We start from the raw sequence: 27,959 nt of genomic DNA, 5'->3' as shown, positions 1-27,959 counted from the left end.
TTGCAAAGGAACAATTTGGCTTCATGCCTGGTAGATCAACAACAGATGCCATCTTTGGGTTATGACAGATGATGGAAAAATATCGAGAGAAACAAAGGGAGCTACATCTGGTATTTATTGATCTGGAGAAAGCATACGATAGAGTGCCAAGGCAAGAAGTCTGGAGGTGTCTGAGGGAGAAGAAGGTGCCGGAGAAATATGTCAGGTTGGTGCAGGAAATGTACAGAAATGTGAAGACAAGTGTTCGGACCTGTTTGGGACAGACAGAAAGTTTTCAAGTAACAGTTGGCTTGCATCAAGGGTCAGCATTAAGTCCGTTTCTGTTTAATATTGTGATGGAGGTGGTAACAGAGGAGGTGAGAGAAGATGCACCTTGGACAATGTTGTATGCAGATGACATCTTGCTGTGTGTAGATACAAGAGAAGAAGCGGAAACTAAACTGGAAAGATGGAGAAAAGTACTGGAAGAGAGAGGTATGAGACTGAGCAGAAGTAAGACAGAGTATATGTGTTGCGCAGTGGGCGGTGGCCAGGAGACAGACCTGGAGCTGGAAGGAAATGTCATCAGGAAGGTGAGAGACTTTAGATACTTAGGTTCGACAGTGGAAGAAGATGGAGGAGGTGAGAAGGAAGTGGGATGCAGGATACAAGCAGGTTGGAGGAACTGGAGGGAGATGGCTGGAGTGTTATGTGATAAGAGGATGCCGATCAATCTGAAAGGCAAAATTTATAGGACAGTAGTGAGGCCAGCTATGACATATGCTATAGAAACTGTGGCCCTGAGGAAAAATAACATCAGCAGGATGGAAGTAGCAGAGATGAGAATGCTTAGGTGGATGTGCGGTGTGACCAGAAAGGATCATCTGAGAAATGACTATGTCAGGGGAACAGTGAAAGTTACGAACTTAGGAGCGAAAATACAGGAGGCAAGGTTGAGATGGTTTGGTCATGTGATGAGGAGGGAGGACGAATATGTGGGAAGAAGGGTCATGCAGATGGATGTGCAAGGAAGGCGGAAGCGTGGGCGGCCAAAGAAGAGATGGAGGGAGCTGGTAGAAGAGGACTTGAAGATGAAGAACTTGGATGTGGTGACAGCCCAAGACAGGAAGGTGTGGAGGAGACTCATAACAAACAGTGACCCCACTTAAGTGGGAGAAGCTGCAGAAGAAGAAGAAGAAGAAGATGGAGATGACCCAAGACTATCACTAACTATAAACAGTATCCAGTAAAGAGATGACCAGCAGTGCTACCATCTTAGGTTCCCTAACCTTAACACAGCATATTTATTATATGTGAAAATAATGTGGGGTCTACGGTTGATTTTCTTGAATTTACAGTATGAAAAACTCATATGTCTGTGCCAAAGATCGATTAACTCAGGTACCAGTCAAAGAAAGGGTTATAAAAGGTTCCTTTAGAAGTAGATTCAAATTGAGAATTGCTGTCTTCAGACAGCCTAGTGCTATGGGTGCAAACACCATTTCTACAAGACTACACAAGCCTTTAGACCAGTTTTTTTTTTTTTTTAATATTTGACCTACACACGAAAGGTCACAAGACCTCTCACAGATCAGTGCAGTGTGTGTGGGCAAGTTAGTAATTAAAGATAATAATACTGCAGAAGCATCTCCATGGTCCAAATGCTCATTGCTGAAGTCCCAGACATTTTTGACCTTTATACAAAGGTCATTCTCAAGAATAATTACACAGCCCACTTTAGTGGGCTGTGTAACTGCTTTGCCTGACTTCTGATGAAAAAAAAGAGTTGTAAATAAATTGGTAAAAACTTCATTTGGATCATTGTACATCAAAACTGAGGTAGTGTGATCATCTGTTTCATCTTCTACAATTTCGCCTAGTTAAACTGTGGAAGCCTAGTCAAATCATTCATTTGACTAGGCTTCTATTATTAAACACTTTCATGGGTAGTATTGGCATAACAATGAAACTATTTAGTTTCAACCAAAATAGATTTAAAAATTGAAACCTATCATGTGACAAAGTTTGTGCAATCATTCTTTACAGCATACAAATTTTTGTTACAAATTCATTTAGAAATTCTCATTAATATTTATATATCCTAAATTACAATTGCACCTCTTAACACAATTTATTGCATGTTATGTGTACATACACTTTTATTTTATGTTGCTATATAATAAATAAGAGGTAAAAAGTGCATCTTGCCAATCACTTACTTTGTTGATGATGGACCATCTTGATCAGATGTAGTCTCATAGAAAATGGCAAAGCATTCATCAATTCCTGTCTCCACTAAATCTCCTGTTGAACTCAACAGATATTTTGCCATTAAACTAAAATTGATATGATCATATAAAAAGTTATATAAGTTACATGTTAGAAAAAAAATAGAAATACATACAGAAAAAAACATAATATAAAGTCAAAATATTTTTACAGAGAAAATAAAAAGTTAAAACAGTTGGTTATGAATTTTACTCTTGCATATATGCCTACCAAGAAAAAACTTGGGAAGATTTGAATATTCATTAATGAGGGAAGTACAGTATTTAAAAAAAAAAGATATGACCTTCATATGAACTTCGCATGATATTCTGTGTCATAATGGTTTTCATCATCATCATCATCATCAAATTCCTAACATGTACTCTCAAAAGGTGTACAGGATATGATAGTATTACATGAAAAATTTACATCATTACTAACTTCCTATCTACAATTTTCCTCCAAATCAGTCTGTCACTTGTCAAGACTCCAATATTATCATTATCAGATCTATATTTCTATCGTCTAAGGCATATTGCACCGTATCAATCCACCTATATCTTGGTCTTCCTCTGGGTCGTTTTCCTGCCAACATGGTGGAGAACACTTGTTTTGCTAATCTTTCCTCACCCATTCTGTTTAAGTGACCATACCACCTGAGATTAGCTCTGCTAATGCATTCCTGGATGCTGACAATGTCAAGTTCTTTCCTAATATCCTCATTTTTAATATGATATTGCCATTGATGCCATCTGTTCATTCCTCTAATCTTTCTCAGGGCTCTTATATCTGCAGTCTCTAGTCTTTGGACAAGTGTTTTACTTCTGACCCAGCTCTCAGATCCATAAGTTAAAACTGATTTGAACACTGTCTTGTATACAGCTAATTTAGTGTTACAACTAATTTCTCTCTTATTCCATATGAATTTATTTAATTGACTTCCTACCATACCAGCTTTGTTGATTCTGTTGTCTATTTCCATATTTAATTTACCATCTTCACTAAAAATCGTGCCTAAGTAGCTGAAATGTTTTACTTGTTCCACAGGTTCCACAGGTTCCCCATTCACAACACAGTTGACATTTTCAACAATTCTACCTATATTCATTGTCTTTGTCTTTTTAATGCTCACCTTCATACCATATCTATTACAACAGTTATTCAATTTAGTCAGGGATTCTTGCAAACTTGTAGCGGATTTATTTAGAAGTATAACATCGTCCGGATAAAGCAAAGAGCTGACATTAACATCTCCAATTCTGATATCATGTTTAATACCACTTTCCTTCATAATGTGATCCACATAGATAATGAATTTATTTATTTATTCACTTAATTGCTAAAATTTCTCTGGTTTTATACCAAGCATATGCAGAACACAAACAGTTTATCATAGTATGCAAACAGCACAATTAGTTAATAGTGGGAATTGTTTAAAATTATAATAGGAAACACAAAGAATTCAAGTCCTAATTGTTGGATAAAGAGAGAGGCTAATAAGTATTATTTTCATCTTAAAATGACTATCTTCTAGATTTTAAGTAAATTGATACAGACATACCTGATGAGGTTTAGGATATGTTTTAAAGAGATAAGAGTATCAGGCTCTCCAATTTGTAATGACTTCTGTGCAGCACTTTTGTTTTCTTCCATCTAATCCTGTATGAAAGGCAGATCATGTCTAAGGCATGGTCTGCTAGTTCCAATTTGCCAGAACAATGGTGCTAAATCTATTTTTTATGTTCTCCAAGGTGGATGATACAGTAAGCCAGATCACAAGTAAAGAACACTTTATGCTCTTAGATGTGATAAAGGAGAGATCACAATGTAACCTTTCAGGGTTACATGGTGATCAACATTCAATGTGAATAATTATGGGGATAAATTCCCATGCTAGAGAACTTACTTTAATTACATTAAAATTATTCGACATTTTTGAACTTTATACGAAGGTCATTCTCAAGAATACATGTACATACACTGGATCACAAGCTACATTGGTATGCACTAAAGTGGGCTGTGTAACTGCTTTGGCCTGACTTCTGATGAAAAAAAAAAAAAAGGTCGTAAATAAATTAGTAAAAACTTCATCAGTGGTTACTAGCTAAGGATTTAGTTTCCTGTAGTTCTGTTATTTTAAATTATGTTTGTTGTCTGAAAGCCGCTGGATCATTATAAAATTAAATTCCTATTCTTTCTGGTATTCAATACGGGAATTATATTTGCTTAAAAAATTGATGGAGTTCTTTTTTACAGATGCTATGTAGGTTACAGAGAAACCATCCAAATCTTTGGGACTTTTAATCCATATTGTTTGTTGAGACTAGATTGATGGAAAAGCATTTCACAGGCTTCCTTGCATTCTGGTTCCAAGTTTTGGTATGATGTAAGGACTGGAAGCCTTTCCAATCAATCAATCATGTGGCACATTTGAAGTGCACAGCCAGAGGCCCGCCTTTTCATAATGAAGGAAAGTGTAACCTACCCCACATATCGCATTTACTTGAACATAACTAGCACTTTTCTTCCTCAAAATTTATGTTAAAAAATTGTGGTGCAAGATATATATATATGGGGATTTTCAGAAACTACAGTTTCTGAAAAACTAAATTGACATTTATAATTAAATCCTCAGTATTCATTATAATTTATAATTTGTCACATTATTTACAAAATGAATGCATTTAAATTTTAATTATCAACATTATTTATGCATTAGGCCACTGACCTTCATCACATGATATATTTGAATCTTTTAGCAACAATGCTTCTGTAATTAAATTAATTATTTCTGGTGAAATCACATCCCAAGCTCTCAAAATCCAGTTGCACAACAGTTCTAATGATGGTCTCGTAATCTTAATCCACCCTATGCAATCCAAGATCGAGAAGAAATCAATGCCCTCACTCCCATATTTCCTCTGCTGGTTACTTCCTACTCTATGCATAAGACTGATGCAGTATTAACAAAAGATCGCATGACTCAGTGACAAAGGCAAGCTGATAGTTGTTGAGATGAAATGCTGATTCTCTTCAACCGAATTCCAAAATATCCGAAACTTCCATAACAACATTCACTATCTATTTCTTAAAGTTTTAAACTTTTTTCATGTGCAAACTAAATGCACACTAAGAAGGAAGAGAGCAATGATACTGAATGACAAGAGGGCTGAATTGTGTCAGGTAAAATGTTTACTTTGTGAATTTATGGAGTGAATTTGAAGAGAAGTCAGAATGGTTCAAAGCTGATGGAAAGCAGTTGAATGCAATTGGTGTTAGACATTTGGAATGATTGTTGTTTACTAAGCATACACAGGGTTCATACATACGAAATTAGTATTGCTAAGGGTCAGAGAGAGAGAGAGAGGTTGAGAAGCAGGTTGTGGGAGAACAAGAAGAAGATGGATACAAAAGGGATGAAGTAATTATGGCAAGGCAGTGATGCTGTGCAAAAAGGTTAGAATGATAAGGATATGAATGAAAATCAGAGTCAGGATCTGAGAAATAGGGATGGTCAGAACAAAGACAGAGGTGAACTATAGAAAAGAGAGAGAGTGTATGGAGTGATGATGTTAATGGGAGGGCCTCAAAGAGTGGGGAATTGCAATGTTTGTACACTGATGTAAGGTGTATCAGAAATAAAGAGGCTGAGTTTGTAGCATTAATTAAGTCAGTATACCCAAAGATAATTGATATAAGTGAAACTTAGTTTACACTGAGGATGATTTACTGTTAGGATTAGAAATGGTAGGATATAGAATTTCCCAAAAGGATAGGAAGGTGCAGAGAGAGAGAGAGAGAGAGAGAGAGGGAAGGATTACTGTTAATGATAGCAGAGGAATTGTGTCCTTCAAGAGTGGAAGTGGTATATGTAACGATTTTGAAGCTACTTGGTATGAAGTTGAGATCAATAAAATAGTATATTTAATAGGATGTTGTTATAGGCCAGGAAATGTGGAGAGAACTGATTGTGAAATGTTCAGACAAATGAGTTGGGTAAGTAAAAAAGAAGACGATCCTAATAGGAAAATTTTAATTATAGGCATGTGGATTGGAAAGAAGAGAGTGTATAGTAACAAGGAGTGTCAATTTGTTGAGTTTCTGAAGGATAACTATCTTAAGCAGCATGTGATGGAAGCAACATAAAGTTTTCAGATGTTGGATCTGGTGATAACCTCACAGAAAGCAGTTGTGAATTCAACAATGCCACCTGTTGGTGAAAGTGATCAAGAGGAATTGATTTGAAAGGTAGTCACACGAGAAAAGGTTGTTATCACGAAAGTATATATGTGGAACTATATAAGGGTGATTATGAGAAGCTCAATAGTCAACTAACATCAATACAACGGGTTGATGAGTTGTGCAAAAAAAAAAAAAAAAAAGATGGTAACATTACATGGGAAATGATAAAGCAGTATCTGACACAAGCAATGATTATAGAGCATACCAACTGCATACCAAGAGTTCTGCAAATAAGTAGAGTTAGGAGCAAGATGGATAAACAGTGAAATCGAGCAAGGAATGTTGCAAAAGAAGTTATTATGGAAGAGGTACAAGACAGTTTATAGTGAACAGGTGCATAAAGAATATAAACTCCATGCCATAAAAGTGACAATCATGGTTAAAAAAGAAAAAGTAGAATATGAGAGGAGCCTGACTACTCACGTCAAAGCTAATTGAAGGGAATTTTTCTGCTTGTGGCAAGCAAGAAGAAAAATAATTAATGGCAGGTTGACAACACTGAGGAATAATTATGACAGCAGACTAACCATAGCAAATGATATAGTGGAATTATTTAATGAACAATTTATCAGAAAAAAGCTAATAATAATGACAAATGCCTGTTGGATTTCTGCTCAGGACATGAACTGGTCATTACTAACACAATGTTCCAACATAAAAATGTGCACAAATTCACATGGAGAGAAGAGGCAAGGAATAAGAAAAATCTCATTGACTATGTTATTATTGATAGTGAAGTTTTCTCCCTGTGCAGAACACCAGAGTGTACAGAGGATTTGAAATTAGAAGTGATCACCATTTAGTCTTGAGCAGGATTAAATTGAATTTCATATTGAAAAGAAGAACAAGTAAGAAAGTTTTAAAGAGAATAAAAGTTTGAGCAGCTCTCAGATGTGAGCTGTAGACTAAAATACACAAATATTATTCAAGAAAAAATGAGAGTTTGAGAACAGGAACCAAACCTTGGAAATTCAGTGGCAAGCCTTGAAGAAAACACTGATTGATTCAGCCAAAAAGGCATGTGGTGAGGTTCTCTGCAAGGATAGAAAAATCAGAACTCCATGGTGTGGTGGACGCAGGAAGTTAAAGAGGCAGTGAAGGAAAAGAAGAAAGCATATCAAAAGTTGCTGGCACATAAGTCAGCTTGTGCTCTTAGAGAATACAGAGACAAATGTAAGAAAGATAAACACTGTGTAAAATTGGCTAAACAAAAGTCATGGGAGGACTTTGTTAAGAACATAAAAAATAAATATTAAGAAGGTGGCAAGATATTCTGGTGGTTGTTGAAGCTCAGAAAGAGGAAAGAGCGCTGTAAAAGGAATTAGAGATGATAAAGGTGACATGAAAACAGGATAAAAAGATATCTTTGAAGTATGGAGTAATTACTTCAAAAAATTGCTAAATGATATTCGACTAGAAATGCTCAAGTATAGAGGTATAAAAGTCTTACAGTGGCTGCACTGCATAGTTCAGAAAGCCTGGACAGAGGGACAAATTCAAGATGATTGGAATAGAGCTCTCATTGTACACATATACATCCTCTGTCCAAAAAGAAACTGAACTTTTGATAGAAAATAAAACACAGGCCAATTATAATTATTCAAATCATTTATTTCAATCAATATACTCTTCTTCAGCTTCGATACAGGGTTTGGCACGGTCAATTAAATTTGTTAAATGAGTTTTTTATATCGGTTTGTGGGATACTGTTGAGGATCGTGGTTACTGCTGCTGCTTGAATGTTTTCAGTGGTGTCGTATCGCTTTCCTTTCATCGGCAAATGAAGTCGGGGGAAAAAGAAAGAAGTCACAGGGTGCTAAATCAGGTGAATACGGCGAGTGATTCAACACACAAACTTGGTTTTTGTTCAAAAACTGTCTCACAATGTTCGAACGATGAGGTGGTGCATTATCGTGCAAAAGTGACCTGCATCACGATATTCATGCCGTACGCAACGAATTCTCGCTATCAATTGCTTCAAAACTTCAAGATAAAACTCACAAATGACCGTTTGGCCAGGTGGAACGAATTCTTTGTGGATAATGCCCTTGGAATCGTAGAAACAAATCAGCATTGTCTTTACTTTTGACTTTTTTTTTTTTGGATGACCCTCTTCTGGTGGTCTCCACTCAGCACACTGGCGCTTTGCTTTGGGTTCATACTCCAAACACTGTGTTTCGTCACCAGTAACGATCGTTTCAAGGAAGTTTGAGATCTTACGAGTGGTTTTAATGAGCTAATTGCAGTTTTCAATTCAATAGATTTTTTGGTCGTCGGTCAACTTGTGGGAAACAAATCACGAATTCAATTGACGAAGGCCCAAACTGTCGGTCAAAATGTTGTGCACAGTTGATTTTGGAATCCGCAATTCATCTTCAATCAATCTCATGGATGATTTTGGGTTTTCTTTGATTATATCATGCGCTTTTTGGATGTTAACTTCGCGAAGTCCAGTTTTTGGAGGGCCTGGTTTTTCGTCGTCCTCAAGCGTCTCACGACCACTTTGAAATTGCTTAAACCACTCGTAAACTTGAGTACAAGATAAGCATTCATCACCGTATGCTATTTGAAGCATTTTGGTAAAACTTTTACCAAGTTTAACACAAAAGTCAATTGCAGCTCTCTGTTTGAAACTCATTTTTCAACCATTCGTCAAAACACATTGTCACTCTTGGCACTATAACTCAGCTTCTAATGAAACAAATGTCATAAGCAGTTGGCACAACACTAGTGAAGGTTGCTGCTTTCGACAACAAAAAGATACAACAGGTGGCACCACTAGTTTCTATTTTTGAAAAGTTCAGTTCCTTTTTGGACAGAGGGTGTATAAACAGGGAAATAAAACTGAATGTGAGAATTACAGAGGTATTTCATTACTGAGTGTTTTGAGAAACGGTTGAGAAGGATTGTGGAAGAGAAGCATGGTGAAGAACAAGCTGGATTCAGGCCAAATAGAGGCTGTCAGGATAAGATTTTCACTTTACGACAGATAGTTGAGAAATGGTGGGAATATAACAAAGATCTGTATTTAAGTTTTGTAGATCTGGAAAAGGCACGTGAAAAGGTGCCAAGAGAGAAACTATTCAAAATGATATAGTTATATGGTGTTAATGGGGCATTATATCAAGCAATACTTAGTCTTTATTTGAGTTGTAAGTCAGCAGCTAGAATTGAAGGAAGTACATGAAGGTGGTTTAATGTTAAATATGGTGTCAGACAAAGATGTATATTGTTCCCTCTGTTACTAATTATCTATATGGATCACATTATGAAGGAAAGTGGTATTAAACCTGATAACAAAATTGTAAATGTTAATCTCACTTCTTTGCATTATGCAGATGATGTTATACTTCTAAATAAATCTGCTACAAGTCTGCAAGATTCCCTGACTAAATTAAATAACTGTTGTAATAGATATGGTATGAAAGTCAGTATTAAAAAGATAAAGACAATGAAAATAGGCATCAACATTGAAAATATCAAGTGCACTGTGAATGGAGAACCTATAGAACAAGTAAAACCCATGTGTAGAGGCTTAAGTGCTGTGAGAACATCATGTTGGAGGCTTAATGGATTGTATACAGCATTCTAATGTGCTGTATACAATCTATTAAGCCTCCAACATGATGAACAAGTAAAACATTTCAGCTACTTAGGTACGATTTTTAGTGAAGATGGTAAATTAAATAATGAAATAGACAATAGAATCAACAAAGCTGGTATGGTAAACCAATTTTAACTTACGGATCTGAAAGCTGGGTCAGAAGTAAAACACTTGCCCAAAGACTAGAGACCACAAATATGAGAGTTCTGAGAAAGATTACGGGCATGAACAGATGGCATCAATGGCAATAGCATATTAAAAACGAGGATATTAGGAAAGAACTTGACATTGTCAGCATCTAGGAACGCATTAGCAGAGCTAATCTTGGGTGGTATGGTCACTTAAACAGAATGGGAGAGGAAAGATTAGCAAAACAAGTGTTCTCTGTCAGGTTAGCATGAAAAAGACCCAGAGGAAGACCAAGATATATTATTATTATTATTATTACGTGACACCTCCAGGGAGTCGAAAGACTCGTCGAGGGAAGGCATCTACTCTACAACTCTCTGTCTTCACCACTCAATACATCAACTACAATATCATCATCAACCACCAACGCGATCTACTGTTCACCACCACCACTAGTATTTTTCACAGACAATCACAAACATCCATGCCCATGGTGGGATTCGAACCTGCAGCATTTTGGCTGGAGAGCAGATACGCTAACCACCCGGCCAACCAGGCAGGCATATAGGTGGATTGATATAGTAAAAAGGGCCTTAGAAGATAGAAATATAAGCTCTGATAATATTGGAGTTATGACAGGTAACAGACTGATTTGGAGGAAAATTGTATATAGGAAGTTAGTAATCATGTAAATTTTTCATGTAGTACTATCACATCCAGTACACCCCTTGAGGGTATATATCAGGAATTTGATGATGATGACAATTTATCAGTGTATATCATACTGGTTTGAATGATGCCATGCAACATGTAGATGGAAGGCAAGGATTATGAGAATTAAAGGTGAAAGAATCAGAGGTGCATTAACTGTGTTGCTTGGGTGAGATGTTAATAAGGTTGTGGGAATGGATGACATCTTCTTCTCTTCCGTCTAAGATGGGATGAGTCTTCTCTTGAGCAGGATCTTCCAGTCGTCTCTATTCCTTGCTGTTTGAAAAAGTTCCTTATATGTTCTGCATCCCGAGATGTTATTTATTAATTTCAGCCAGGTAATTCTTGGTCTTCTGGGTCTTCTTTTTTCAGTTGGAAAAGTATTGATTAGGACGTTAGGAAGTCTGTCTGCATCAATATGTATAGTGTGGCCAAACCATCTCAGTTGTTGTTTTCTAATTTTTTCTATTATTGCCTTTTTATACAATAATGTAATTCTTGTCTGACTGTGCTGTTTGCTTTCTTTTCTATCCAATTTGTTGTATTTATTTTTCTTAAGCATTTAATTTCAAATGCCAGCAGTTTCTTCTCTTCTCTTTTCTTAACTGTCCACACTTCTGCTCCATAGATGACTGTTGGTATAATTATTGCTTCATATAATTTGATTTTGGCTTGCTTAGATATCTTGTTTGTTTTCCAGATTTTCTGTAATTTTCCCATGGTGGTCCATCCTATCGCTATTCTGTGTTTGATTGTTTTGAGTTCATCTGTTGTTTCTGTTAGTTTTGATCCAAGATATATGAAGTTCTCTACTTGTTCTCCATTTAGGGTGGCTGAGATAGTAGTTCTGTTCCTCCCAATTTTCAGCATTTTTGTCTTTTGTATATTTATTGTCATGTCATATGTTTTACAGGTTTCATTTAGCTTGTTTATCAACCTTTGTAGTTCATTTGGGGTTCTTGCAATGACGAGATCATCTGCATATTTGATACTATTTATGTTTAAACCATTGACATTGATTCCAGGCTCATTGTCTATTGCCTTCTTTACAACTTCATCTAGATATATGTTGAATAGGCATGGGGATAATGGGTATCTTTGCATTACTCCTTTTTTGGATCTCTATGGGTTCTGTTGTGAGTGTCCTTTTTAATTATTGCATTTGTCTTAGAATAATATTTTATCAGAAACTGTATTATATATTTATCTATTGCTTTTTCTAGTAGAACTTTAAGGATTTCTCTGCTGATGTTATCGAAAGCTTGTTTAAATTCACTAAACAACAATATAGTTCTTTATGGTTTTCCCAGCTGAGCTCTGCTACTCGGTGCAAAGTAAAATTTTGGTCTCTTGTTGAATAATTTCTTCAGAAACCAGATTGTTCTATGCCTATCAGTTCTTCATAGGCGTTTTTTAATCTAGTTTGTATAATTCTTATGAATACTTTATAAGGGTTGGAGAGTAAATTGACTGGTCTGTAATTTCTGCAGTCTCTTTTGTCTCCTTTCTTATATATTGGGATGATCTTTCCACTTCTCCAGTCATTTGAAAACTCTCCTGTTCCTAGTACCTGGTATTAGTATTTTATTGAATAGGGTTGTTAAATACTGTATTGATGTGCTGTCTCATAAGCTGTTCATAACCTCTCTATCTCAAAAACTGGCAAAAAGAATGAAGAAATTCAACATTAAAACGTACTTCACCACCCTATCAAAGCTTCGTTCTTTTCTGAGTCGCCCCAAACCAAAACACAACCAGCTTCAGTTTCCAGGAGTGTATAAAGTCGTCTGCAACTGCAGTAAACCTTATTATGGACAGACTGATAAGTCTATTTCACTATGTCTTGAGGAACACCAGCATGACATCTCTTACAAAAGAACCCGTGCAAGCGCACTCTCCAGTCACGTTCTTTTCTCCGCTAACGCTAATCTAAAAGAGCTTCAACACCAGATAGACAGGAATCTTACGACTAATATCTATAAATGCAGTGACGAACTTAAGCGATGCATCGTAGAATCAAAGGAAATAGCTCTGGCCCCATCACACATAAACAACAATTTAAGCTACAGTTTGCCTGAAGTTCTGGCACTCTCGAATCAGTTGCCACTCACTTACAACTCACGCTAGTCCTGCCACACGAACACCAGTTCAAATATGACTGTTGCCATTCCTATTTTGTTAATTTGAGAAGTCCATGTTTTTTACCTTGTTATTTTCCCAGTTTTTTGTTATTATTTACACACCTGAAGAAGTCGGCGTTCTGATGAAACTAGTCGTGCTATATTAAAGTTTTTCTTACCTTCCTCAGTGTTTTTAGTCAGTATATCATTAATTTAAAAAAAAATATATATATATATATATAAGATTTCAAAATGTCCTTTTGTGGCTGGGATTCACATTAAAAAAAATTAACTGCATATTCATTTCATCAATACTTAGTTAAAAAGGAAAATTACCATAGTTGAAGTTTTCCATTTTCCCAATTACTTTTATTTCTCATCAGAAACCCAAAAATTCTCTCTCCATTTTCATCCCAATGTTGAATGTCTGTATGGTACCTGATACATAAAACTAAAGCAATCTAATCTTTTGCCACTATCTTCTTTGCTGCTTTATTAAAGAAAGGTATCAAATTGCTTATCATTATGTTTTTGTACAATATTATCAGATGTCAAGAAAACATTAATATGCAGAGCTTTCAAAAATAGGTAAAGAGACAATCTTTAACGAAGCTAATCATCTTCCAAGGTAGACTGAGATAATCTACATTTACAGATATGCATGCATGCAACTAGCAGAATGAAATTCTGGATGTGATATAGGATTGCTGGCTTGGTTGGCCTAGTGCTTAGCATATCCACTCTCCAGCCAAAAGGCTGCAGCTTTGAATCCTGCTGTGGGCATGGATGTTTGTGATTGTCTGTGAAAATACTAGTGGTGGTGGAGGGCAGTAGATGGCATTGGTGTAGATGCAGTTCACTGTAGTTGGTGGAGACGGAGAGTTGTCGAGTAGGTGCCCTCCCTTGATGAGTCTTTGGACTCCTTGGAATTGTCACATAATAATAATAATAACAAAGGATAATTGAGATAATACAAGGGATTTCATCATAATAAGATTTATTTTTTATTCTTAGATAAAAATTAGTTTAATAACTAAATTAAATTAAAAGCAAATCATCCAATATATCTCATAATTGCAGTATGGAATTAGATCAGTGTTTCTCAACCTTCCTGCTTGACATTTCCAGGACATCTTATCAGGAATAGTACAAAGGCCTCCTTATCAAGCTATCACTTATGGTCTGTCTATTCTTGGTATAACTGGATCACTAGTTTCATCTCTGATCATTCACCATGCACTGTGATGCATGGTAATCTGATCATTCACCAAGCATCATGGTGGATAGTTTCCTTTCTTCAGATTTCCATATGAATATCAAAGTACCTTGGACTCTGAGGAAGTGTGTTCAGAGCTTATCTTTCAAGGAGTAAGAGGTATAAGGCACATCCTGATAGAAGTCTGGTTCCAAACAGAAATATCATCCTTACTTTTGACACACCAACATATATGTAAAAGCAGAATATATCAACTCTCCTGTTAGGCTCTACATTCCTAATCCACTAACATGCTAGAAATACAGGCAGGCTCAAACTGCCTTTGTGGCTCTACCATGTGCCCAATGTGATAGTAAAGAGCATGATGACAAATCACACAGTGCAAAAATACTTAAATGTATCAAGTGTGAGGGAGACCATCCAGCCAGGATCCGAGCTTGTCAAAGTTGGAAGGATGAAAAGAGATACAAAAGATAAAGACTGAAAAAGAACATCCTACATCATGCAAAGAGGAACTTGTAACCAACCACACCTATGTCGAGTAGGTGTGGTTGGTTAAAACCCTCTTATGCTGAGAAGGAAAAGTTAAGAAAATATCAAAAGGGACACAAACTATATGTTTATTCCAGCATATGATCATTTTAGCATATCTGAACTTTATGATTATGAGTGCTTCTATTCAGAGCATAAAAAAACATGGCAAGAGCACCAAATAAAGAAAAACTGCTAGAATCCCTCCACAGAAAAAATGGACCTCAATTGAAAGTAATCTCAAGAGCAGACCATAATGTATCAGATGATGTATTAAACATTTTTCTAGAAGAAAAGATGAACATAGGCCATCCAATACTTTCCAAAGTCAAATGACAAACCCAAGTAAGAAAAGGCAAACCCTATCAGAAATTTAATTTTCGAGAGATTGAGAACTTAATTTCATTTAAATTAAACCCCACTGAGGATCACACTTTAAGGAACTTCGTTATCATGTGTAAGGAGAGGAATGGAGATTGATCAAGTCCACGGAGGATGCTATTCTTGTAGACAACAATATTCCTTTCAGTACATCCAACCTAACACAAATATGGAAGCCATAGTAGCCATCTGTCTTTCAGTGGGATTTCTTATTACAATATGTTCTCTATTTACAACCAGGCTCCGTTAACTCACCCTAATCCTGATAATATTATACTTCAACTGTCTCCATGCATATGGGTGACTTAAATGGACACAACCAATCCAATAGCAAAGGCTGGATTGTTGAACATATACTTGATTATAACAATCTCTCTCTCTCTCTCCTCTTAATAATGGATATAATTCTGCAACAGATGGTATAATCTACCTCTCCTCCCAACATTCTTACACTGTTCATGTGAGATGTCAAAGAGAACCTATGTGGAAGCAATCATTTTCCTAAACTTTTTAGTATATCTTCATAGGACTCATGTTCCCTCTTTTATGAGCACACAGGTGGAGAACTAACTGGGGTTTCTGCATCTTGCAAAATTTAATCCTGGGAGAGAGTAATCAAAACACCTAATCAATAAAATAAAAAAAAACTTCCATAATGTCTGGGCATTGATGACAGCAATTCCACAAACATCATCTGATTTTCTCTCTATCCAAAACATGGTAGAACATTAAGTGCCAAGCACTCAAAAAAAGATATAGAGAGAGAGAGTTAGAGTGATATACTTTGGAGATACCCTATTATATGAATTCTCATAACTTTTAAATGTGCTCAGGCCAAAGCATGTTACCGTAGACAAGGTTGAAAAAGTATTTGATTAAATTTACATCATTTATCAATCATGCAAACCAGTACAAAAGTGATACAAGATAAAATCTAGAAAATGAAGACTAAAGAGTGCAAGAGGGCAATGGCTGATATTTTAGTTGTTTCACCGTTAGTATGCACTTATTTGCTCAAAGCTTGATTATGGGGTCACAGGTCTATACTTCTGCAAAAAAGTATCTCCTGCAATGGTTGGATCCTACCCACTATCAAGGTATAGAAATAGCAACTGGTGAATTTCATACATCACTCATCCATTCAGGGTCTATATGTTGAAGTAAATGAACCTGTTCTCTAGCTTAAACAGAAGGAGCTATAACTTAACTATGACTTAAATAAAATCTTTAGCTAACCATCCTATGAAGACTAGCATTTTTCCCCCTCGGATATTCTGGCCTGGTTGGCCAAGTGGTTAGTGTATCCGCTCTCTAGCCAAAAGGTCACGAGTTCAAATCCTGCCATGGGTATGGATGTTTGTGATTGTCTGTGAAAAATACTAGTGGTTGTGGTGGTGGTGGGCAGTAGATGCCATTGGTGTAGATGATGATGATGATGATGGTAGTTGTGGTTTGCTGTAGTTGGAGAGTTGCAGGGTAGGTGCCCTCCCTTGATGAGTTTGGACTCCTTAGATGTGTCGTGTAGTAATAATAATAATAATATTCAATATGACCCCTGTCACAATTCCATATGCCTCTTTGGTATGCATGTGAAACAGATTATACAAGCTCTGACATGAATGTAGACAATTTCCTTCATTGAATATATCAGTCTTATCCCATTGAAGGTTTGTACTTCATCATGCTGTCTCTCACTGCAACAGCTAATGAAGTTGCTTATTCCATCATCAGTTTACCTGAAGCTGTTTAATGAACTCAGAATAAACCACTATGATTTCTTATATGGCCAGATCAAGATCTGAGTCCTCTGTTGGATGTCCTGCTACTTTTCCTGATTATGCTATCTCAAGTGAGATCCCACTTGAATATAGTTACTATGCTGCTAAACTGCATGCCCTACAGTTGACATGAATAAAAGAAAACAGCTACCAAAAATGTATGATTTATAGAGACTCACTGAGGTCTTTATACCATTTGTTCTCTTGTGTACACTCCACATCAAGTACTCTATGATGCTCTACAATTATTTTATCAAATAAAGTCTTTTAAACTTAACTCTGTTTGGATTTCCAGCCCCAATGGAATCAAGGGAATGAGAATGCAGATGATAGGTCAGCTCAGACTTTCCTGCATGTGCTATTTGAAAGCCTCCTATACAGACTACAAACAGTTAATAAAAGCAAATTTAATTGATTCTTGATAGCCATTCTGGAAGGAAGCACTAACAAATAAACTGCAAGAGATTAAGCCTGAATTAAGAATTAGCAGTCCAGTCTATGTACAAGTTGAAGAGAGGTAATTGTTCTTGCTCTGCTTAGGTCATGGTCATCTCACACATTCTCATCTACTGAAGACAGATGACCTACTTATACATGAACAAGGTACCACCTGCTTTACCATATCTTCTGCCAGCACATTACTCAAAAACCAGCTTGAAATATATTTTTGGATGATGTATTACATAAGCAGTAGGAAATTTATATAGGAAATTTATGGTAAAAAATTTGTATAGTTCATACTGTTGCTACTCTAGATCATCGGTTCTCAACCGGTGGTTACTGACTTTAAACATTATTGACACATTATTAGTTGTTATTGACAGAGTATAAGTAAGTGTGTTACATTAAGACAGGCACCGAACAAAAGTGTCAGTATTTACAAACAGCTATTTTAAAAACAAGTGGTACAATTTATAGAAATGGGTTTAAAATGGGTACACAACTGGAAACCACTGCTCTAGATGAACAAACATTTTCTGGTGAAAGTGTACAATAATAAAAAATTAAATTAAAAAAATTAAGGTAACAAAATGACATACCAAAATTTTTTTGCTGCCAAAGCTTCACCACCAGGTATATGAGGGCAAGTAATTCTCACAAAAACCCACTCTTCTTCCAAATAGCTCTTTTGATGCATAGTTACTTGTAAGCTAACTTTCTGCATCATAAGCATCCTATCTTCCAAATATGCTAAATATACCTATGAGAAAATATAATTTAAAATATTTGAGTACATTCACCTGAAAGTATCACATCATTTATATATCAAAAGGGATTTAGAGGATACATCATGATATATACTTAAGTCTTTCAATTTTCAAAACTCAATTAATTTATAAGATGTTTTCTTTTTTTGCACAACACATATTCCATTCTGTTCCAGAATGACATGCTAAGTCTTATGGTCTTTCACAACCAAATAACATTACATCATATTACATGTTGTATTGTAATTTACATTACAATACAGCAGTTAATTCTCTTGACATAGTTTATGTGTGTGTATCAATGTTTATGAGTGTGTTTGCTTTGTCTACCATATAAGCCCTGTTCTCATATCCTATACTGAGTGCTCCTGATCTTTTCAAACTAAAGGTTATTGTTGCTAAATGAAATGCTGCTTCTACATATGATTTTCTTGTGATTAAATTAAATTAAAAATGTATCCACACCTAACAGCTGCTTAAACTATATAACTGAAAAGAATTATAACACCAGAGGAAAACTCATGTAAAAAACTTTATTAGCATAGAATATTTGCCCTAGGTATCAGAGGCATCATCATTACAAGATCATAGAATGGCAAACATTAACAGACAATTCTAAAAAGCATCACCTAAGTAGCTAATGTGAGATATTAAAATAAGTTAGGAAATTACTGACCTTATTTAGTATATGGATTATATATAACGATATGGATATATATATATATATAATGGTTGGAAATAATCTTCCTTAATAGTATCTTCACCTTGATGCAGTAAGGAGGTTTGTGAGCACCAATGACCCCAAGAGCTATGCCAGGAGTACCTAAGCTACTGGTAGAGCCTCCCTAGCTGGACAGGTTAAGAGGTAGAAGCCAGAATAAGAGCAATACCCTAGTCCTCCAGGTTGGGGGTTTTGTGTAAGGCTGGTTACCTTCCCAAGTAAAAAATTTCTATAATTCAGATGCTTGAACTGGAAAATTCATCGGACTGAAACAACGGAAAATGACCAAGAAAGAATCTCAGACATTTTAAAAGTAGCCACGTGGAATGTGCAAAGCATAACAACAAAGGAATTAGAATTGGTAAAACAACTAAAAACTAAAAATATTAATATAACTGTGATAACAGAAACAAAAACGAAATTAAAGAACAAAAGATATAGATGGTTTTACTATGCTATATAGTAGAGTGGACCAACGTATCAGAGCTTCTAGTGGTGTGGCCATTTTAATCAATAATAAATGGAAAAATAAAATATGATAGTACAATTTTGTAAATGATCAAATTATAACAGTTAAATTTAAAAAAATAGAAGCTGCTTAAATATCATAGGAGCATATGCCCCTGAAGAAGGTAGGAAAGAGGATTCCGAAAAATTTTAAGAGGAACTACAAAAACAGTTAAATAAATGTAATAAAAATGACTATATATTAATAGCAGGATATCTCAATGCTAGAGTTGAAAATAATCCAATCCCAAATGTCATAGGAAAATATGGATAAATTTGCATGAATAACAGTGGTCAAGAACTATTAGACTTCTGTACTTTCAATAATTATACTTGGAATAGCAGAGGAACAAGATCTATAATTTATTATAGAAACTAGTTCCATGAGTGAGAGTTGAACATGTTTACAGAGGAAGTGAAATTTTTTCAGATCATTATTAATAGTCTCTAAAATAGAAATACTAGCAAAATGGAGAAAAAAAGTAAATAAGAAAAAACAAGAAATAAAACAAGTATACAAAGTACGAAAAGACAGCGAAGTAAAGACAGCGAAGAAGGAGGCTTGGGAATCCTTTGGAGAAAAATTAGACTCATCCTATGCAAATACAAACAAAGCATTCTGGCAGACCATCCGCCACCTTCGAGGAAGGAAATCGTGCATAGCAAGGGCAATTAAGGGCCTCTGATGGTGCACTTTTAACAACTAAGAAGGATATCCTCCACAGATGGAGGGAATACTTTGAGAGCCTTCTTAACCCAAGTGGCCCAGCAGTTGTGGACATCCAAGAGGTGCAGATCAGGGCAATGACTAGTCTCACAGCAGAAGAGGTCTATTTAGCAATAAAATCGCTAAAATTGGGCAAGCCTGCTGGTGATGATGAAATTCAGCCCAAAATGCTAAAAGCCTTAAATCAAGACAGGCTGACTTGATTTAAGTTCTCTGGCTGACTCGAGTGTGTCATGCTGCTTGGATATCTGGGCGAGCACCAAAGCAATGGCAGACAGGTATAATAATACCAGTCTTCAAGAAGGGAGACCAGAGAGAGAGCGACTGCAGCAACTATTGTGGCATCTCTCTGCTCAGCCTGCCTGGGAAAGTATATGCTAGGTGCTTGGAAAGAAGGTGCAGGAGCATAGTTGAGTCAAAGTTCCAGGAAGAAGAATGTGGCTTTCGTCCTGGTAGAAGCACAACTGACCAAATCTTCACTTTAAGGCAAGTCTTTGAGAAATCTTGGGAATATGCCAAGACTGTCTACACATGTTTTGTGGACTTGGAGAAGGCATATGACTGGGCTCCTCGGGATAAGCTTTGGAAAGTAGTACAGGAGTATGGAGTGGATATTAGTTGCTATCAAGTTTTCCCTGTATGAATGCCCAGAGTTTTGTGTCAGGGTAAACAGCACAAAGTCTGAACCTTTCACAATCTCCGTTGGCCTCTGCCACGGGTGTGTTCTGTCACCCCTCCTTTTCATAATATTTATGGACCGGATTGATAGGCAAAGCTGAGGCAGTGAGTGTGTCAGAATTGGAAGATGTAGCATTGGACGTCTGCTTTTTGCAGATGACCTAGTTCTGCTTAGCTATTCCACCGATGACCTCCAGCAGACCCGGGATAGGTTTGTAGCTGTTTGTGCAGAAGCTGGAATGAAGACCAGTGTGGCCAAAACTGAAACATTTGTGGTCTCAAGACAACCATCAAAGTGCACTCTACATGTGAGTGGAGTCCCACTGAGGCAGGTGGAGAAATTTAAATACCTTGGGTCCATGTTCACGAGTGATGGAAAGTGGGATGAAGAGCTAGATACTCTGATTGGCTCAGCAAGCGCAATATTGCGGGAGCTTGGCCATTCTGTAGTATTGAAGCGAGAGTTAAGCCAGAAGGCAAAGCTGGCTGTCTTCAATACAGTCTATGTTCCCATCCTCACCTATAGTCATGAGAGTTGGGTAATGACCGAAAGAATGCGGACACGAATCCAAGCGGCTGAAATGAGGTTCCTTCAAGGGGGGTTGTGGGACTGACAAGACTAAACAGTCAGAAGCTCTGCAATTTGGGAAACCCTCAATACTCAACCATTGCTTCTCCGTGTCGAGAGATCAGTTATGTTGGTACGGGCACCTGGTCAGAATGCCACGAGAGAGGCTCTCCCCCGGCAGGCCCTCTTTGCCAAGCCAGAGGGTGGGAGGCAACGTGGAAGGCCAAGGACTCACTGGAATAGATTATATCCAAGACTTTGGGTGGACACATTTGGGAGTCCCATCAGAACACCTGAGTTTGGTGATGGAAGATTGTGACCATTGGAAGTTCCTCTTGCAGCTGCTGCCCCCACAACCCAGTTAAGAAAGGTAGGCCTTGAAGATGAATGAATACAAAGTATATCTAGTACAGGAGTGATGGTGGACAAGGACTTGAAATTCAGGGACCACATTACACAAGTTATGAAGATGTCACATTGGATAATGCAATGATGCAGAGGATCCTGACATGCAGAAATAAAGAGATTATGATGCCATTGTATAAAGTCTTGATCAAGCCTCAATAAGGATTATTGCGCAGAAATTTGGTCGGTGGGTTTTCATGGTGATGAGGATATGTTGGAAAGGGTCCAGAGAAGATTCACAAAGGTGGTCAGTGGTTTTTGGAAGGGTGTACAAGGGCAGATTGAGAGAATGTAAGTTGCAAAGCCTCATGAATAGGAGGAAGGGGGGGGGGATATGATTGAGACATATAACCTAGTCAGAGGAGTGTTATCAGGTTGACAGGGAAGAGATTTTTTGTAGAATGGGAGAAGGGGGATAGAAAAAGAGGCCATTGCTGGAAACTGTATAAATAGGGTGTGAGCAGAGGAGTGAGGAGAAGGTTCTTTGCATGGAGAGTGGAATGCATTGGTTGAGCGTGTTGTGACCATAGACACGTTGATCAGTTTAAGGCATGGTTGGATGAGCATTGTGTGAACCTCCCACGAAGAGTCTCCCACGAAGAACCTCCCACGAAGAGACCGAAATAAATCAGAGTGTCAGACAGGGATATAGCTCATCTCCAACTCGATTCAATATATTATTAAAATCAGATTATTAAAATATGGAAAATAACAATAAAACAAGGTATCCAATTAACCAGAAGAACTGTTATCAATACAATGCTGTATGCAGATGATCAGATTATATTACAAGACAATGAAGATGATCTTCAAAAATCAGTTTACAAATTAAACAAATTAAGCCAATAATACAATTTAAGAATTTCACAAAAATCATGGCATTTAAAGGTCAGGATCATGTTAGATCAAAAATAGTTATAGAAAATAAAATAATAGAACAGGTGACACAGTTTAATTATTCAGGCTGCATAATAACATATCTAAAAGATAAAGATATAGGATGAAAAAATAAAGAAATTTCAGAAAATCTGTGGAACAATTAAAGGGACACTGAAACCTGAAATTCAGGGAACATATTGCAAAGGTGATGAAGGTAACCCAGAGAATTGCTGCAATACTGAGAAGGACACTGACCTGCAGAGATAAAAGAGTTGTCATTCCATTGTATAAAGCCCTAATCAGACCACACTTGGACTATTGTTCTCAAATTTGGTCCCCAGGATGTTAAGGGGATAATTTACTGTAGAAAGGGTACAGAGGCTGATAACAAAGATGGCTTCAGGACTACTATATTAGTTATGAGGATCGGCTGGGGGAATGTGGACTGCAGAGTTTGTTAGATAGAAGGAGAGGTGATATGATTGAGACATTTAAATTGTTGAGGGTAATTACAGGGTTGACACAGGGAAGTCTTTTGCTTGGTGGAACAGGGGGGTGGGGAAAGGAGCGAGGACAAGGGGCCATCCCTGGACGTTACAAAAGGAAGCTGTGAGCAAGAGGGTGAGGAGTGGTTTCTTTGCATGGAGAGTGGTTGAACCATGGAATGCATAGCTTGATAGAGTGGTGAGAGTATAAATGATCAATAAGTTCAAGGAGTGGTATGGTTAATTGTGCTTTCTAGGAAGGACCTCCCACGATGAGTCTTTTGACTCCATGGAGGCCTGAATCATAATAATAATAATAATATGATGTAATATAATATAATATAATAATAATTATAATAATAAAAATTTTACAACGTAATGGTCACCTCACTCTCTAATATGGTTCAGAAACATGGATGGTTAAAAAGAAAGATGAAAGTAAAATACAAGCTGCAGAGATGAGACTTTTAAAAACAATTAAAGGATGCACAAAATTGGGCTATATAAGAAATGAAGCCATCAGAAAAGAACTAAATATTCATAACATAAATGAAAAGATCACAGAATATAGACAGAAATGGGAAAGAACATCTATTTAGGATGGAAAGATATTGGCTACCAAAAAAGATGGATAAATATAGACTAAGGGGGGAGAGAGGGGGGGGGAGACTAGCAACAAGATGGAAAGACCAGTGAAGCCAGAACAGACAAATGCCTAATCCTTGAAGAGAAGAAGAATATATATATATATATATTTAGACAAAGTTAGGAAAGATTAGCTGATTTAAAAAGTACCATCTCCCACAAAGGGGACAGACGTAAACCATCAGATCTGTTTAAGTTAGGAGAGTGAAGTAAAGTTTCACATGTTTCTTTATAGAGACATTCTATGAGGAAACAACTTTTATGAAGAACTCGTCTTGTTCCAATAAACTTTATGTTTAGTGTTGATATCATGCTCCACAAGTCCAAACTGTTCAGGCTCATGGTATTTAATACAAGACTTATGTCCTTCTAGCTGAATAAAGGCACATCTTTCTGTTTGTCCAAAATAAGATAACCCACCAGAGCAAGAAATCTGGTAGACACCAGGATAATTGAGAGGTGGAAGCTTGTCCTGAGAGAAGTGAGAAAGGTGGAGATTTTTCTGATGGGCAAAAGGCAACAAAAATATTCAGTGGCTTTAAAACTTTCGGTATGCATTCACTAATGCCTTGCACATAAGGGATAGGAATGAGAATTATTTGTTCTGTATTTGAAGAGGTAGAGACACCATAACTGTTATAAGGTCTTTTCATGAAAGAATCCTTAAAACCATTAGATAAAAAGGTGGAATTAATATGTTATATTTCTTTTTCTGTAACAATTCATCTGAAGAACATAAAGAATGGGCATGATATACTAGTTTTTTACGTGAGTTTTCCCTCTGGTGTTATAATTCTTTCCAATATGCCAACTCACAGTATTTCATTATTGAAACAACTATACAACTGTTTAAGCAAAAGCATTTTTATTAGGGATATACTGAATATTTGGTTTCACTTTGGTATTCAACTGATTTGGCATGTTTTGCAAATATCTGGCTTTGGTCTAATCAGTAGATGGATTTAGTATTCAGCCCTCCGAAGCAGAAAAATTCATGCCCTATGCATCATAACAAATGCAACAAATCAGGAAAATGTTTATCCTTATCTTGTACAACAACATAACCAAAACTTGTATTGCTTGCTATAGGTATTTATTTTAGTTTATATTATGCAATCTTAAAATATTAAGATTGCATAATATAATTTTTTTAATTTGAATGAATTAAAAAAAAATAAAAAAGCAATATTTAGAACTTTTACGATTTATGTGAAGATTCAAAATTTGTAAAATATGCAAATAGCAGATATCTTGGGGTAGTGGAGGGAAAAAAAATGCAAGTACAACTTCTATAATTAATCACGTTCAATACAAGCATAGCTATGTATTTGTAAAACAAAATGTGAAACTGAAATATCAAGGAAGAATGAAAAAAAAAGTAGTCAGAATTGAAAGTTAATCCATTGTACTCCACAGTACAGTATGCCTGAAAGAAAATATTCTACAGAAAAAATAATTCCAGATATTTATGCCTGATTAGTCGTCACTATTCAAAAACAGGATTGTAGATGCTAAATATATTTTTCTTACATCAGATATAAGCACCTGCCAGCATACAAATAATGTAAGTTTCACTGGCTTCACAGGGCACTAGCTTGATACAAACTTTCAGCATAGCCACATAGTTATGAACAGTTAACATTTCCTGGAAGTCATACAAGTGATATGATTAAAGAAAAGTTTTCTGCTGTGTTACAAATGTGGGATATACACATTTCATGGATTCATGTAATGGTTAGAAAATGGTGCTGATATTGTTAAGGGGTGTGAAGATAGCAAAATAGCAAGTGTTCTGTGTTTTATTCACATGTTGCAATTAGCAATAATGGACTCAAAACTAAAAGATATTCAAACCAAATTAAACATCAACTATATAAAATTAGTTTAAGATGTACCTACTTTTTATATGCTACAGCGAATACAAGAACTGAAAAGGGCATTAAATATCTATGCAATTGACAATAATTTAATAATTTAAATATGTTAAACTCAAATCAGTGGCTTTTAATGGAACCACTGCTCAACTTATTAGAACCGTTTGAGGATTAATAATCACTTAAGGAATTGAACAACGTAGATACGAATATAAATTAAATTAAACTTTAATAAATATTTCCGATATTTCGGTAACATCGTGTTGCCATCTGAAAAAGGAACTTACAAAAAAGGCACGTGCACGTAGGCAATACAACACAGTAACTGAGAATGAAGCTATTGTTCTCCTAAAAGTCCTGATGGTGCCCTCTAGCGGGCTAAGTAGGTGTTCTTGGCCATTGGGCTGAAGGTCTGTTGATGTAAGCCTCCCAAATTTGGGGCAGTCGCATACAACCAAATTTGTTGAGGTTTGGAGAGTTTTTTAGGACTGAGGCTGATTCCATAAATAGTCTTTCGAATTTGTATTTGCTACAGTGTATTACTGTAGCTTTCTTCCACAGTATTTTGTGGTGTGTATCCAGAGCATGGTCTGCAAGACCAGAATGGCTGTACTTGTGAAAACGGATGTAGTCCTTGTGTTCAGAAATTCTGATATTTGCTGTCCAGCCTGTATGGGCCAAAGTAAGACAGTTTACAACTGTAAGGGACCTGGTATATATACACCAGATAGGTCTAGGGGAAGTGGTTGGTCTTTAGTGGAGTGGATAAGGGATGCCAATTTTCTTTTTTTACAATTATTTAGTAATGCATAACCAACGTATAAGCCTGTCTACGAGAACCTTTTGAGGAAATTACCAAAACCATGAGTTCAAATTTTGCTTTAATTTCGGAAGTGCTCCATTGTGACTCTGAAAATATATTTATCTAAAGATGATGATGATAACGCTTGCTTTGAGATAGGAACAATGAAAAAATTTCTCTGTAAAGAAATTAGCAAGGATTTGATATTTTATTTGGAAATAAATATTATATTATTTCTACAATATTAAATCCAAGGTTTAAGCTAGCATTTTTCAAATTACACAAAATTAATTGTTAAAAGCATTTTAATTAATAAGAAATTTGACCTCATTTGGAAGTATCAAGTGATGAAAAAGTCAATAACATTCCTTTTTCGAAAAAAAAAAAAAAAAAAAGGTGAGGTTGTCAGAAATTCGTGACAAAAAGAAAAAATAAGAGAAATTAGCAGTGTTTTGACAATATCACTTCTTTTCTGCTACTATATTGCCATCAGCTCGAAAGCATTAGCAGCCATAGAAAAATATTAATGATGAAATGATTACATATTTTAATAAACCATTGTTAAAAAGAACTGATGATCCATTGGTGTGGTGGCAAGAATGGGAAATCATGTTGCCTGTTTTGAGTGAAACAGCAAGAAAATTTCTTTCAGTACCAGCTACAAGCATATATAGCTAAAGAGTTTTTTCAGAAGTTTGAAATATTTATGAAGAAACCAGAAACAGACTTCTTCAAAAAACAGAAAAATTTGCATTTATTACATCACAGTTTATTGTGACTTCATTCTGATTATTAAATGTATAATTATTCTGTACTTAACGATTTAAAATCAAAGTTCTGTTAATATTTTTATTTTTTACTTAAGCAAATAGAGCAATGTTTGTCTCATTTTTGTGATTTATTCTTTCTTTTAATAAATGTTCCTTGTAAAATTAAGTATAATAAATTTAGTTTAATCCTTTATCCAAGTGTGAGCAAACAAAGTTTGCGCCTGAAAGTATCTTCAGGACTGGGGTAAGGTGATACAACACCAGGGCAACTCGTTGCAAAGGCGTAGCAAGCTACCAACACTCCTGTCTCAGTATCTCCTTTAATGCAAAACACATCTCCTTGCAGATATGTCTAATGTTATGCATTAAGGGAAGGGCCACTACCCAGACTAGTTTCGACCTTTATTGAGGTCTCTTCAGTGGGAGCCAGGCCCAAGCTGAGATAAATTTATTATACTCTAACCAAGTGAAAAATAAACTTTCAACAGTAAAATTAAGTGACTGTTTTTTTTCAGGAATTTTACAGTAAAATTTTATTTTTGCATATTCATGTTATTATACATTGTTAGGCAAGTTATTATCACGCATAGTTTTTAATATTTTCTCAATCTTTTATATAATAAATTTTTAACACATTCACACTAGTCACCAGACAAATGATATCGTTCAGTAGTCACCGATTGGCAGAGCATGACAAAACAGTCTCACACTTTCAATTTACTGTCTCTCAA

General features: G+C 36.1%; 1 protein-coding gene across 1 annotated transcript in view; it reads right to left on the bottom strand.

Moving 5' to 3' along the window:
* The window catches only part of LOC150096139 (mitogen-activated protein kinase kinase kinase 4-like), a 734,047-nt gene that overhangs the window by 545,159 nt on the left and 160,929 nt on the right, over positions 1–27,959 (bottom strand). The window contains exons 7-8 of the mRNA XM_090409620.1: positions 18,000–18,160; positions 2,199–2,315 (exon numbers count right to left, since the gene is read on the bottom strand). Of these exons, the coding sequence (XP_090265746.1) occupies positions 2,199–2,315; positions 18,000–18,160 (278 nt within the window). The remainder of the gene's footprint in view (positions 1–2,198; positions 2,316–17,999; positions 18,161–27,959) is intronic.

The sequence above is a fragment of the Typopeltis vanoorti genome, chromosome 19 (assembly GCF_054136105.1).
Source record: "Typopeltis vanoorti isolate ZY-2024b chromosome 19, IOZ_Tvanoo_1.0, whole genome shotgun sequence".
NCBI classification, from domain to species: Eukaryota; Metazoa; Arthropoda; class Arachnida; order Uropygi; family Thelyphonidae; genus Typopeltis; species Typopeltis vanoorti.
Note: the sequence above shows the minus strand (reverse complement) of the source record. Positions and strands in the feature narration are given on the sequence as shown.